Source organism: Bufo bufo, chromosome 4 (genome assembly GCF_905171765.1).
Source record: "Bufo bufo chromosome 4, aBufBuf1.1, whole genome shotgun sequence".
Lineage (NCBI taxonomy): Eukaryota > Metazoa > Chordata > Amphibia > Anura > Bufonidae > Bufo > Bufo bufo.
Window position 1 is genome coordinate 529,386,120 of NC_053392.1, and position 14,720 is coordinate 529,400,839.

General features: G+C 41.1%; 1 protein-coding gene across 4 annotated transcripts in view; it reads right to left on the reverse strand.

Moving 5' to 3' along the window:
- Positions 1 to 638: 638 nt before the first annotated feature.
- The window catches only part of CCDC88A (coiled-coil domain containing 88A), a 201,545-nt gene continuing 187,463 nt past the window's right edge, over positions 639 to 14,720 (reverse strand). For 2 of the 4 annotated variants that reach the window (XM_040429764.1, XM_040429762.1), the window contains 4 exons: positions 12,820 to 13,094; positions 10,797 to 11,226; positions 4,659 to 4,756; positions 639 to 1,933 (listed from right to left, as the gene is read on the reverse strand). In XM_040429764.1, the coding sequence (XP_040285698.1) occupies positions 4,692 to 4,756; positions 10,797 to 11,226; positions 12,820 to 13,094 (770 nt within the window). In that variant the 3' untranslated portion in view covers positions 639 to 1,933; positions 4,659 to 4,691. Of the gene's footprint in view, positions 1,934 to 4,658; positions 4,757 to 10,186; positions 11,227 to 12,819; positions 13,095 to 14,720 lie in introns of those variants that run through there. The other 2 variants (XM_040429763.1, XM_040429761.1) reach the window with 2 other exon arrangements.

Genomic DNA, 14,720 nt, shown 5'->3' on the forward strand with positions numbered 1-14,720 from the left:
AAGCCAATTGTCCCATTACTTTTGGTTCCTTAACAAGTGGGAGGCACATATGCAAACTGTTGTAATTCCTACACCGTTCACCTGATTTAGATGTAAATACCCTCAAATTAAAGCTGACAATCTGTTAGTTTCATTTCAAATCCATTGTGGTGGTGTATAGAGCCCAAAATTTTACAATTGTGTCGATGTCCCAATATTTATGGACCTGACTGTAGATGAGCAGCCACCAGACACAAACAAGCATGTCTGTTACTAGATGGTTGGGGGGGGGGGGGGGTCACACAGAATAGCATCGTGGGTGGCTTCCAGTCCCCGAGCCGCAGGTTGTGATCTCCTGATTTAGAGTAAATAATATGTTGTTGTTCTTCTAGCACTAAAAGTCCCAAAATATTCTCCAATAGTAACCCAGGTCTTCTAGTTCCTTATTTCGGAGGGTACGACCACACAGTGCAGTTGTGTCGCGGCCGTGCTGCGGGTGAGTACCACTGCGGTCGTACGGGCCGCATCTGCCTCTACTTAAACTAAGGAGACCAAACTGTTCAGTGGGTCTGTATTGTTAATGGCTGCGCAGTATTGAAGGTACCGCGTCGCAACCATGATGTGTTGGTTGTACATTAGAGAGCTATCGGTAACCATTTTGCCACTGAACACAAAACATCAAAAAACGGTCATAATCCAACAAAATACCATACAAATAAAATATATAAGAAAATGGTTTAATAACACAGAACGAGAAAAAACGGAAACATCCCAGGTGTGTTAAACGTTATTAATGTGTTGCATAAAAGAATAATAGTTAAATACAAGAGAAAATAATTAAGACAATCGTTTAAATTAGGAAGGGGAAGGTTCATGGTTGCCACCAAAAAAAAAAAGGAACTGAAAAGTTCCACATATATCCAAAATTCTAATCACGCTTACCTTTAACCTCTTCTCTGACAAGGGACCCACCAATGGCAAACCGCTTACAGCAAAAAGTAATCAGATTAAAATGCGGCATTGGCAATATATATTTTAAATAAAGACCCCAAAATTGATATCTGCCCAGACGATTCATGTTCAACTGATTATGCAAGTAGGAAAAAGGGTTGTCAGACAAACATACATTATAATCCATTTGATCGTCCTCAGTTTTCAGTGCAGTAACACTGTCCACCAACTAAGTCCAAAGAACTACAAGAATAAAAACACAATACTATCTCATGACGCAGTACTTAAAAGCGCTTGATACTCATACTACCAGGCAATGTGCGCCAAAACCATGGCACCGTATGGCAGCCCTCATTTATAGAGGTCGGAATTAAAAAAGTTCCACAATATTATTAGCATAGTACCCAAATATAGGTGGGTAGGCTACAGCCTTAAAAAAAAGGTGCTGAGTATCTGAAAGCGTGGGTGCATCTGTGGCGGTAGTGTACAGGGCAATCAGCCACACTGTAGGATGCTCAGAAGATGCTTTGCCATGCAATAAATGAGAATCACATGAAGCGGTGATGGAGTCAGGAGGCTTGGATTTTGCAAGAAATAAAAAAAGAAGCTCCGTGTTCTTTCCTCAGTAAAACAGGAATTGGTGCTGAATGTCTGTGAGTTGGCATGACTCAAGGCGCAGAAGACATTGGGTTCATTCACAAGTACAGTTCACTTCCATGAGTGCTCGCAGCTCCATCCTGAGCCGGACAGTAGAACGTTACCACAGTGCAAAGTGCAGAAATGTCTTATTACTCCTCTAGGAATTGTGGGATTTTTTTTATTTATTTTTTCATTTCACTCCAACAAAACTCCTTGATTCAAGGAAGGGATGTGTCAGTCATCTCCAGCTCTACTGCTGAACGCTTGCAACTAAGTTCTCTGATTCTAGAATTTCCATGATGGATGGTCTTGTTACTTCAGAAATGAAAACTTCGCAATGACAAACTGAAGGACACTTTTCGCTCTGTTTATAGTTAAAGGCATAGAGAAAAGAGAGAAAAAGAGATAAGATAAGAGCAAAGGATTGATACAGATAGGATATAGAAGAAGCAAAAGAACGCAGGCCTAAACTCTAGAATAGAGGAGCATCCTAATATCTATGTGTATCAGACTGAATGTTCTAGTAATTATATATCTGTGTACTAGACTGAATGCTCAATTCATGTATACAGTATATGTACTAGACAGAATGTTCTATGTGATACCTATGTGTACTAGACTGAATGTTCTAGTAATTATAGCTGTGTACTAGACTGAATGCTCAATTAATATATACAGTATATGTTCCAGACTCAATGTTCTATGTGATATCTGAATGATATCTATGTGTACTAGACTGTATGTTCTAGTAATATTATCTACAGTATATGTACTAGACAATGTTTTACTAATGATATCTGTGTACTAGACTGTATGTTCTAGTAATATCTATATGTACTAAAAAGAATGTTCTAGTAATTATATCTACACGTAATAGACTACATTCACATGACTGTATGCATTTTGCGGTCCAAACACAGAAATCCAAAATCACAAATCCACAAAATACGGATGTGGTCTGTGTGCATCCCGCACTTTTCGTGGGCCTATTCTTGTCCACAAAATGGAGGCAGACTTAAAATACAGTCATGTGAATGTAGCCCTAGACTGAATGTTCTAGTAATGGTATATACATGTACTAGACTGAATGTTCTAGTAGATATATACATGTACTAGACTGAATGTTCTAGTAATGATATCTACGTGTACTAGACTGAATGTTCTAGTAATGATATCTATGTGTACTAGACTGAATGTTCTAGTAATAACATCTAGCGTATATGTACTGGACAAATTCTACTAATGACATCTATGTGTACTAAACTAAATGCTCTAGTAATATCTGTTGCAAACTGCATGTTCTACTAATGATATCTATGTGTAATAGACTGAATGTTTGAGTAATAATATACAAGTGTACATGTACTAGACTGAATGTTCTAGTAATCTCTATGTGTAGTAGACTTAATGTTTTAGTAATATCTATATGTACTAGACTGAATATTTTATTAATAATATATACAGTACAGACCAAAAGTTTGGACACACCTTCTCATTCAAAGAGTTTTCTTTATTTTCATGACTATGAAAATTGTAGATTCACACTGAAGGCATCAAAACTATGAATTAACACATGTGGCCATAATACAAATTCTAACAGTCTATTCAGTAGGACTATCAGCTGTGTATCCACCTGACTTCTCCTCAACGAAACTGATGGTCCCAACCCCATTTATAAGGCACTTATTAAACCTGACAGGGCACACCTGTGAAGGGAAAACCATTTCAGGGGACTACCTCTTGAAGCTCATCAAGAGAATGCCAAGAGTGTGCAAAGCAGTAATCAAAGCAAAAGGTGGCTACTTTGAAGAACCTAGAATATAACATATTTTCAGTTGTTTCACACTTGTTTATGTATATAATTCCACATGTGTTAATTCATAGTTTTGATGCCTTCATAGTCATGAAAATAAAGAAAACTCTTTGAATGAGAAGGTGTGTTCAAACTTTTGGTCTGTACTGTACACTAGACTGAATGCTTCAATAATGATATCTATATGTGCCAAATCTTTAAAGAAGTTTCCCAGTTTTAATTTTCTCTCCTATGTCACTTAAACATGTCCAACCATGCTTTTCTTCCTGCAAAGTGAACTGGTTTAAAGGGGTTATTCAAAATGGTAGATGGTGGTAAAAAAGCAATACTCATGTATTCAATCCCCGCCACTACAGCATCGTTGCTCCGTTGGTCTTCACTTGTCTTTGTTTACTTGTTCTGCAGTGATGACGTCCTGTACATGCATCTGACCACTGCAGCCAATCACTGACTTCCGCCATCTCATGCCATGCATGGAGGCATCACCATGGAGAACAGTGATTGGCTGCAGCAGTCACTTGCCTCTACCACATATGAAAGTAATTTTATCACCTTTCCTGCTCTTAGAAAAATACATTAAATACTGACGAAACCCTTTAACATTTGATATAGGACCAGACCCCTTGGGTTCTGATAGGTCTCTCTTTTGGGTATTTCCAAAAGATCAAAATGACTCAAAATTGAAAGATCAGAATGACACACAATTGGAAGCCCATTCATATTGCGAGCCCTGGTCAAGCATATTTGACCTGTGCTCTGCTGAAATCTGGGACTCCATTCAGTCCACCGGTTGGATTCTAGATTCTAAAACTTACTAATATAAGAAGAAAATAGAGCAAGGGAAACTCTGTTCTCTAGGTGATCACTATATGTTATATAATGTTGACAGATATTCTACAGCCCTAAAATATACAGGGGAGAAAGGGATTAGAAGAATACAATTGTAGTTATTCTACAGATCTATACAATAATAAATAAATAAAAGCAATATACTGAACATCTTCCAGGCAATAAAGCATATTCTGGTGTTTCTTGTACTAAATCTGTTTGAATTTCTCATTGTCATAATCCCTATGTTTATAAAGGAAACAAATCAGAATTTCTTAGGTGGAAAATCAGATATATTAGCTTTGTAATAATGAAGGTATAAAAAAAGCATGCAAGCAAGCAAGCAGATGATGAAAGGTAAAGCAGTTAGCCACGGCTCATGGCAGTTGGAAGCCATTTGTAAATGAGGTTCAAAGGGCCTCATTTACAATGTGGGGAATGAACTCACCAATTGGGATATCACTTGAACAAGGTCACTAAATTAAGGGATTTGTTGCTCCCTAGACCTGCTTTTTGAAAGTCTGATTTCTGGTGCTGCCTCCACATCTGTAGGAGAAAGGTAAGTTTAGTATATGGATGTCTATAAAAGCACAGAAGCTTGCAGTAAAAGATGACCTTCAGTCTGCCATATATCATAGGTGTAGCTGTAAATGATATTGCTTTATAGTGGCTGGTAGGACTTGCTGTGACTTGTAGTTAATCCTCAGCTATCCCTGAGCTTCCTGACGTATAATCTTTCTCTTAATAAAGGAGGACACCAGGTCATGTAACCAACACTCTGAAGTGAGGATTAGGCAGCGTCGCCCTATGCACGGCTACTAGTCTGCATCGCTCTTGGAGATCTACTGACAGGTTGAAGATCTATTCCCAGTCACTGGATTCTTGTTATCAGTCATAGGCTTTGGAGCGACAACATCCAACTATCTGTGGATGAACATATTATATCCTCCAAATATGGATGCTGCCTTATGAAGGTCACAAATGAAAGACCCCTCTATTAACTGGGGGATGTCCTTGTAGGATATTGGATACTGGTTTTTCTAAACCAGACAACTAGTTTAGGTTATGCGTTCTGGGACTTTCATACTTGTTAGTAATCCTTAAAGTAAATTGAATTCTAAATTCTATTAAAATTAAAAGAATTAAATTCAATTTTTCTTTTAAAATTTAAATAGGATTAAAAAATGTGTGGTGGTTAAGAGTGCCGATCAATATCTGATCGGTGGTTGATCAGCTGTTGGAAGAGGAGGCCGCACTCCATGCGAGCACCACTTCCTCTTCGTTACACTGCCTGTAGTCTTGGAAGTACACTGTAATACAAGTACACGATCCATTCACTTGCTCCACAGGAGACGAGGCGTAGTGTAATGATCGGGAAGCAGTGCTCACGTGGAGCCTCCTCGTCTCACAGCTGATCGGCGGAGGACCCCAACCGATCAGATATTTATTATCTATCCCGATGAGAGGTCATCAATATTAACAGCTGGACAACCCACTTGCTCAATATATCTTTATAGCAGTGGGAGCACTGGGTTTCAAATCCATACCTTTCCACAGATTATAAAGGGATAATCCAATCCTAAAAAAAGCCCCTCCCATATGCAGGGCCCCCCACGCTGAATATACTTACCGGGGGGGGAAGGTCAGCCAATGGCAGACGGGCCTCCCTAGCATCGCGGGTGACTCTAGGGAGACTTGTCCCCATCTGCCATTGGCTGCCCCCCCCCCCCCCCCCCCGACACTGGATGTTTTTATCCGTGCACGGGGAGTAGCTACAGTGGCGGTGCGGGGACTCTGGTAAGTATATTCAGCATGGGGAGCCTGGCATACAGAGGGGGGGGGGGGGGCTTTTTTTATGATTGGATAACCCCTTTAACCGTAACACGCTGAGCACATAAAGTCACCACTTGAGGGAGCTAAGACAGTATACAGTAAGTTCCCATGCTCCCTCTAGTGGTGACTGTTGGTAACCAGCATTTTATTTTTTTAATGTACGTCTAGGCAGGGAATTTGGAGCCCGAACCACTATATGTAAATATGGACATGCGCTTTAAGCCAAATCAATTTATCCTTGCATTATGTTCTTCTTAAAAAATAAAACATTGGATTTATCAGTTTTACCAGCGTATCATTATGCTAGTTTTCTGTCATAAATAAATTGAAAAATATGGTGTTTTAGTGTGTGTGTAGGGGGGAGGCACACCGGTATTAACGAGTATCTCCTAACTGTGGCTATTATCAAATGAAAACTGCAGCTCTCCATATTCCTGCATCATGTTCAATAAACTAAACTACTACATTTTAACCACTGTTTGGTGGATTGCTGGATGGATTTGAAAGAATGATATAATTACATGATGAAGCAGCAGAACACTGCATGCAGCGAAGCAACTTTGCAATAAATTGATATATCTGCTGTTTTATGAGTAGCCTGCGATACAATCTAAGGCTAGTGTCACACTAGTATTAAAACCATCCGGCAGAGGAACAGCCAACTGGAATTCATCGTATGTAGTATAGCTGGAAAAAGCCAGAGCGCTGCCAGGCCCCATTGAATATAATAAGACCTGGCAGGGATCCGGCCTGTTTCCGGCCTAAGTGCCAGAATTCAGCCGGACAAAAAATAGTCCAGCCAAATTCTGGCACTCATACCAGAAAGACGCCGGACATCGTCCGGGTCCCATTACAGTCAATGGGATCCGGCGGTTAAAGGCAGTATGCAGCTATGCCGGATACGATGAACTCGGGCAGTCCTTTCCCCGAACAGCCTTCTGGATAGTTTTCACATTAGTGTGAAAGTAGCCTAAAGCCTGCTTGCATCAAGCCATGAGTCACTGTTTGCCCCTTGAACTGCAAGTCTCAGCATTACCGTACAGCCTCAGCAATGTTAAATATGCTGTTGCAAGACCATGACAGAAAACGTACACAAACACATACATTATACAGTATCTACTATATAGATGCTAGATCTTACAGGAGTTTTGAGGCTCCTGGTGCTGATGACCTATCCTCAAGATCTGATCAGTGAGGGTCCGAAATATTGCACCCCCACAAATCAACTGCTCCCTGCAGCCTCCGGCACCAGAACTAGCTCTTGAATGGAATAGGAAGCACAGCTCCATTCAAAGTGCAGTGACCGTGCCTAATTACTGCAGCGAAGCGTATAGTATCCTAGCGCGGCCACTACATTTTGATGGTGCTGTTTTTCCTGTTCCATTCATAGTGCTAGTTCTAACACCGGAGGCGGCAGGAGACTGCTGATCGGTGGGGGTCTCGGATGTCAGACCCTCAGTTATCAGATATTCATGGAAAACCACTTCACAATCATGGTGTTCAGCCAATAGCAACCAACTATAAGCCTTGGTCACGATTTAATACAGCGGTGCTATTAGCGAGGCCAGATTTCTAGGTAAGCAGTATACAGATATTGTGTACAGGAGCCTCATGCATTTTCCTGTGTGGCTAAGGCTAGACATTCTCATACGATATCATGCATTTGTCACATGCTGACGCATAGAGTAATCCAATGTTCACCGAATGAAGGTGTAATAGCACTAGATGGGGGAGGAAATGACAATGGGAAAGGACTGCATATCGTCTTCTATTCCTCTCTAATTATTATGCAAAAGAGCTCTCCTCCAGAAGGAGGAAAGTACGGTAACTCTCTAGGTGGTTACCCTGTAAACAGACACAGGACCCTTGGAGAGTGTATTCCAATGTTATAATTTTATTGCATATTGCTAGAATATCCTGATCCAAACATTCAGATTGGTGAAGGTCAGTCCTCTGGGACCCTCATGATTCCTAAAACAAAGGGTTCTAGTTCTGAACAGAAGCGCTCCTGACTACCCATGGTGTAGGGCAGGGATGGGCAAACTGCGGCTCTCCATCATGCCCAGTCTGCCTACAGCTATCAGCCTACAGCAGGGCATGATGGGATTTGTAGTTTTAGCTGGAGAACCGCAGTTTGCCCATCCCTGGTGTAGGGAACAGCAAAGCTCCATTTAATTGAATGTATCTTGTCTTGTCAGCGTCAGGACCTCACCGATTAGGGAGAGATGCTATATCCTAAAGATATTCCATGACTTCCTATAACGGAAAACCCTCTTAAGGAGCCTTGGCAGAGTCAGGTTATCAGAGACAGTGTTTTTCCTTCTGGAGGAGAGCTACTTTGAAGACTTTCAAGATACTTATTTCACCTAGGCCACAAATTAAAGGGGTATTCCCACCTTGGACCTTACTGGCATATGCACAGGATATATGTCTGACATTGGGAATGCCCCTTCAGTATCAAATAAGAAAACTAGCTATAAATCAGGCTTCAAAATAATCTGATTAACCTTTTTTTATTTTATAAAATGTCTGGGAATTACAGAGCCTCCACCAATGGCTATTTGCCCGTTACTAAGGGCATAACCCAAGTGATTGCAGTTGCCATGAATACTGCATGGTCTGAGACATGTCATGGGTCACAGTGAGGGCTCACTCAGATGGCCGTGTTTTGCGGTCCGCAAATTACGGATCCGCAAAACACAGACATCGGTCGTGTGCGTTCCGCATTTTGCCAGGGCTATATAGAAATGCCTATTCTTGCCAGCAACAATAGGACATGCTCTATATAATTTGCGGGGCCACGGAACAGAACTATGGATGTGAATGGGTCTGCACTCGTTGCAAAAATTGCAGAACGGATCTTTTCTCATAGGTTTAGAAATGGGTCCTTTTTATATGAATGAAAAGGCATTTTCTCAGCAAAGGAGCCACAGGTAATCATAATGAGGGTATTGTTTTATCAGCATGATTAACCCTACCATGCTGTATGCCTGGTTTAACGGGGTTGATCATGCTGACAGATGCTCTTTACGCTCTTCTGCGTCCGCTGTTTACAACGTATAGTTTCCGGTGCTGTAGCTGTCCGAAAAAGCTGATTGTGGGGGTGCCAGGTGTTGGACCTCCACTGATCTGATATTGAGGACCTATCCTAAGGACATTTGCAGCCCGGGAAACCCCTTTTACTAACCGATTCAAAAGCTTAAAGGGTTTCTGTTATTAGAAAAATGGTTATGTAGCTGGCCGACATTGGCGACGTGCTAATGTCAGCAGAACATAACTGTATGACTTATATCTCCCCGCCTGCCGCCATTCGCGCTAAATAATGACTTTTATAATATGCAAATGAGCCTTTAGGTGCTAGTGGGGCGTTGCTGCAGCACCTAGAGGCGCCGTCCTCTCACCATTTGGCACGCCCTTGTAAAGGTGATTGACATCCTCGGTCTCCTCCGTGCCCCGCAAATCCCGCGCCTGCAGCAATGGACGGTGCTGGATTTGCGGGGCACGGAGGAGACCGAGGGCGTGCCAAACGGTGAGAGGACGGTTCTGCAGCAACGCCCCACTAGCACCTAGAGGCTAATTTGCATATTATAAAAGTCATTATTTAGCACGAACGGCGGCAGGCGGGGAGATAGAAGTCATACAGTTATGTTCTGCTGACATTAGCACATCGCCAATGTCAGCCAGCTACATAACCATTTTTCTGATGACAGAAACCCTTTAATAAATGATGTAATACATATGGGTTGTGTATATGTTATCTTGGTATAATGTGGGCTAAAATTATGCTGAAATGGTCTAAAAGGTGAGCTGCCCAGGGCCCCACTTTCTATAAAAACCCACCCTGATAGTCTGAAAGGGATTGTGGCATGCAGCGGTCCTAACATGCATTTACTCATACACGACACAAGGGTACTGACAGAACAGTGGTACTCAACATGTCATTGTAGTCACACTTCCTGCAAAGTGTTAATTACAGAGCTTATGAGATAGATCAACTTCTAATACTGAGCAGTAAGAGAACGCCCGGCTTTATTATCCATTTGCTCCATACCTGTATTCAGTATACGATAGGTGAAGAACTTATGCAATAAATAAAAATTTAAAAAATCTCAAAATTAATTTATTATACATATCAGCCTGGTAAAATGACAAAACTGAGGTAGATTCCACATGTCTAGTATTATGCCTGCACTCTATACTATTAAATCCGAAGCCAAATCCGTTGAGTATCACTACATCTGTCACACACATACATTGATGATGTAGATACACTTAATACACATAACGTGGTCTTCCATGCAGTCATGGTCTTTGTGTTCCGCATATGTCTACTGACGAGCAGGTCCTCTTTACACGCAGCCGTACTCATACCAAATGCTCTGATTATCTTCAGAAACGAGTGAAGATGTCTCTGCGTCATTACCTTGTAAACACTGGGAAGAACGGTCACATCTACTCACAGCGCCATTTACGTTGCGGCCATTGGTTTTGCCGCAATCTGGTCTTTCGGCTGAAAATGCAACCGTTCTGTCTCCTGTTGGCCCACTAATGCTACTTACCAAATCCGGGTTCAGGGAAAGGTATGGGAAAGGCATGCATGGGGATGTATAGCACACACTAACTGTGTTGTCAATATTCGTATTATAGTGAACTAAATCACACCCAGAACAACATGGAGGTTCCTCGCCAACTAGACAAGGTGGGGGTCTGTGAGTGGGAACAGTAGGACACTGCTTGTCTGCATGGTACTCACTCAATAATGATGGGGCTTCTTCGCTTGTAGGTGATGGATCAACTGATACAGGTGACCTACTGTCTTTGGATAAAAAATCATGAATGCTTGTCCTTCGATTGGTACCTTCAGCAGTCGAAATGACACTGCTGGCACGAGGTAAGGTGGCATACTGCTTGGAATCGTTTGTCTGCTGCTGTTGGCTCACAGTCCCTTGACCTACAGCAGAGTCTCCATCTGAAGACGCGTTGATCACTGTAGGGAATGGAAATCTTGTATGTTCCTCAGCTTTGTGAGAGCTGGGCCGCACAACATGTTCGGGTTTTGCAGTCTTTCTGTCGCCCAGTGATAGGGCAGGAGAAAGCCGAGATGGGGACTGTAATAATTCAGCAGAGCTAGATAAGCTTTTTAGGACTTCATCCAGTAGATCTTCTTGGCTGCCGGACCGAATCTATAAAAGCAACACCAGATTATATTTTACTTTGAAAAGTTCAAGTGTGTTGGTTCACAGGAAAACTGAACAGTCATAAAAATCCCAAAAATACATGTACATTGAGGAGCACATCAGAGAAGTACTGTACCATGCCCCTGAATTTAGACATGTATTGCGTTGTTCTTTTTTTTCTCCATCATTATAAGGCCTTTCTCGTTACTCCATATTAATGGAGACAAGACTATGGATAGATCTGTTGTCAGAGGTATTCTGCTTGGAAAACATTAGATCCCTAACTCTTTGAGGACATTCCGTTTTTCCATTTTTTACTCTCTGACTTCCCAGAGCCATAACTTTTTTATTTTTTTATTCACATAAATGTATAAGGGCTTATTTTTTGCGGGACAAGTTGCATTTTCTAATGTCACCATTTAATACTGCATATAATGTAGTGGAAAGCTGGAAAAAATTCCAATTGGAATTGAATTGGAAAAGAAACTCAATTGCGCTATAGTTTTATGTGTTTCATTTTTACAGCATTCCCTATGCAGTAAAACTGGCCTGTTCCCTTCATTGTCCGGGCCAGTATGATTACAGCAATACCACATTTACCGTATATAGTTTTTTTTGCGTTTTAATACTGAAAAAATAAAGACTTTGCATCACCATATTCTGACTCCCATAACTTTTTTATACTTCCATCCACAGAGCTGAGTGGGGCCTCATTTTTTGAGTATTGATTTTTTTTTTTTAACTAGGGAACTTGAATAGGCAATCTTCAGGTCGCTTCTCCTTTATACGGCAATGAATCAGAATTGCAGTGAAAGGCAGATTTGCTGTTTTCTTATGAAGCCCTGCCACATGCAGGCCTCCATAAGACCTATAGCTGTAATAGCCTGGATCTATTCAGAGAGATCCAGGCTATTAGACAGAAACAACGGCTTTCCATTTATGTATTCTCAAATGCAATGCAAATACAAGCAGGTGCAAGAGTACAACTTGTCATCAATCACCATTATACTGATATTAATGATCTACTGATTTATTACATAGCATCTTGTGCTCATGTGCAGGAGCACACACAGATCTCATAGGGCCCCATAGCAAAACTTAGTATGAGCCCCCCTGCGCAACCAATTTCCTAGTACTTGAGCGTCAAACACTCCTAGGCATTTTTTTTTTTTTACTAAAAAGATACCATTTTTATTTTAAAAAATTGTAATAAAAAAAATTGTAATAAAAAAAATTGCACGCTACCTCACCCACTTTATCTGACTTCTGTGCCAGAAAAAAGTGGAACAGGTGCGTCAAAAATATGGCACTCATTCTGGACAGCAAGCGCCTCAATGTATTTACATCAGATAACACATGCTAAATTCTCCAGCTTCACTGGACATATTAAAAAGCCATCTGCCTGCCACTGCCACTAGGGGAGCTCTGTGAACAGGAGTTTATACAGTGCAATGACACCTGTAATAATATTTTTGCACTGAGCTCCCCCTAGTGGCAGCTGAATATAAATGCAGTGTTTTCACCTCGGAACGTAAGGTCATGTGGTCTGCCTTTATTGAAGGTACGCTACTGCTGGGATAAATCCGATCAGCAACTCACCTGGCTCACTGACAACTTGTTGCTTTCTTCTAAAAACTGCTTGAGAGACACCATCTCACTTCCCGGTGATCCAAGCCTCTTCTTAGACTGGGCTAAGCTTTCCATTCCATCACAGGATTTGAGTCTAAGCATGGGGCTGGATGCTGCACTCTTTTTCAAGCGATTACCATAATATTGGACTGGGCTACTGTTGTTGGACCATACTTCGTTATCATGCTGCTGGTAGAAATCCCCACTACTGTGACTTTGAGACCTATTCTGACTGGTCACTGGACCTATAGTGGAGAAATGAGCAGACATTACCAAAGAGTTTTAGATCATTAGTGTATGGCATCATTTTCTATGAAACAATATGTCTGGTACATTCACACAACCGTAAGTGTCTTGAAGGTCCGCAAATTGCAGATCTGCAAAACATGGATACTGTCCGAGTGCGTTCTGCATTTTGCGGACCGCACATAGCCGGCGCTATATAGAAAATGCCTATTCTTGGCCGCGGAACAGAACACTGTGCTGTCCGCATCTTTTGCCGCCCCATTGAAATAAATGGCTCTGCACCCGTTCCGCAAAATTGTGGAACTGATTCGGACCCATTTATACGGTCATGTGAATGCACCCTAAAGGGGTTCTCTGAGAGAACAAATGGTCAGGGGTTCAGGCAGTGTCAAAAGCAAAAAAAAATTATAAATAAAAGACTCACCTTCCATGAGCACTCCATGTCCACTGCCAAGCTCCCATATCTGAAACCAGAAGTTTGACATGCCATCTATATGTACATCACCACTGCCAGCCAATTAGTGACCTGGATGGTGACTTGTGCAGAAATGGAGGAGTGACACGTGACCAAGGTCACCGCTGAGGTCATTGATGGCTGGCAGTGGTGATGTCCATGTAGATGGTATGTCATACTTCCAGACCAGTTGAGACCAGAAGGTGTCAGGAGCTCAGCGAGAAGAAAAGGGGAGAACCCCTTTTACAATAAAAACGTATATTTCCATACTAAAAGTGAGGGTCCATCATATGAACTACAGAATATATTACAGACTTATAACAAGAAGCAATAAAGAAGAAGAAGCAATAAGAAGACTTATAACAAGGAGCAATAAAGAAGAAGCAATAAGAAGACTTATAACAAGAAGCAATAAAGTTACACAATTGCATAAATGTTTAGCATACATTTCATACAAACAGGCCTGAGTAAAGATTTAAAGGAAAGATCCATCTTTGCAACCAATTCTTTCTCCTATTGTTTTGTGTCTACATCTCCTGTGCAGACCTACTGTATATATTTATAATAATATAATAGGAATTGTAGACACAAAATTATTTTTAAGGAAAAAAAATGGAAAGTTGACTCATCTTTTGTGTTAAAGGGGTTATCCCATGATTAATGTAAAACTGAAAATCATACATAGTCTAGTTACATGACAACCTTCTCCTAACAAAGCTAAAACCAGCCCTCTACCTGACATCAATCCAGCAGAGATCTCCCCATTCATTATTCCTCTTGTTCTGATTTATTTCAAGCTGGCAGCTCAGGGGGCATGTCCTATAGGCTGCATGCAGCTAGTGGATGTTGAAGCTTAGAACGGAGCATGTGTTTCCATTAGGGTTGTTTCGATACCAAAATTTTGATTCGGTTTCGATACCATTAAAAAGTATTGCAATACTCGATACCATTTGATACCACACGAAAAAAATAAAACACCAAAAAAAGCTGCGTGCATTCCGCATTTTATGGAACGTCCGGCTCATAATCGAACAGTCTGATCCTATTTTTGGGGGGGACAAGGTGACTAACAAAAAGCGAATCGCTTTTTTTTTTTTCTTTTTTTTCTGTTCTGGACTTTTCGGACGTGGCGATATGTGATATGTTTATTTATTGTTTATATATTTTATAT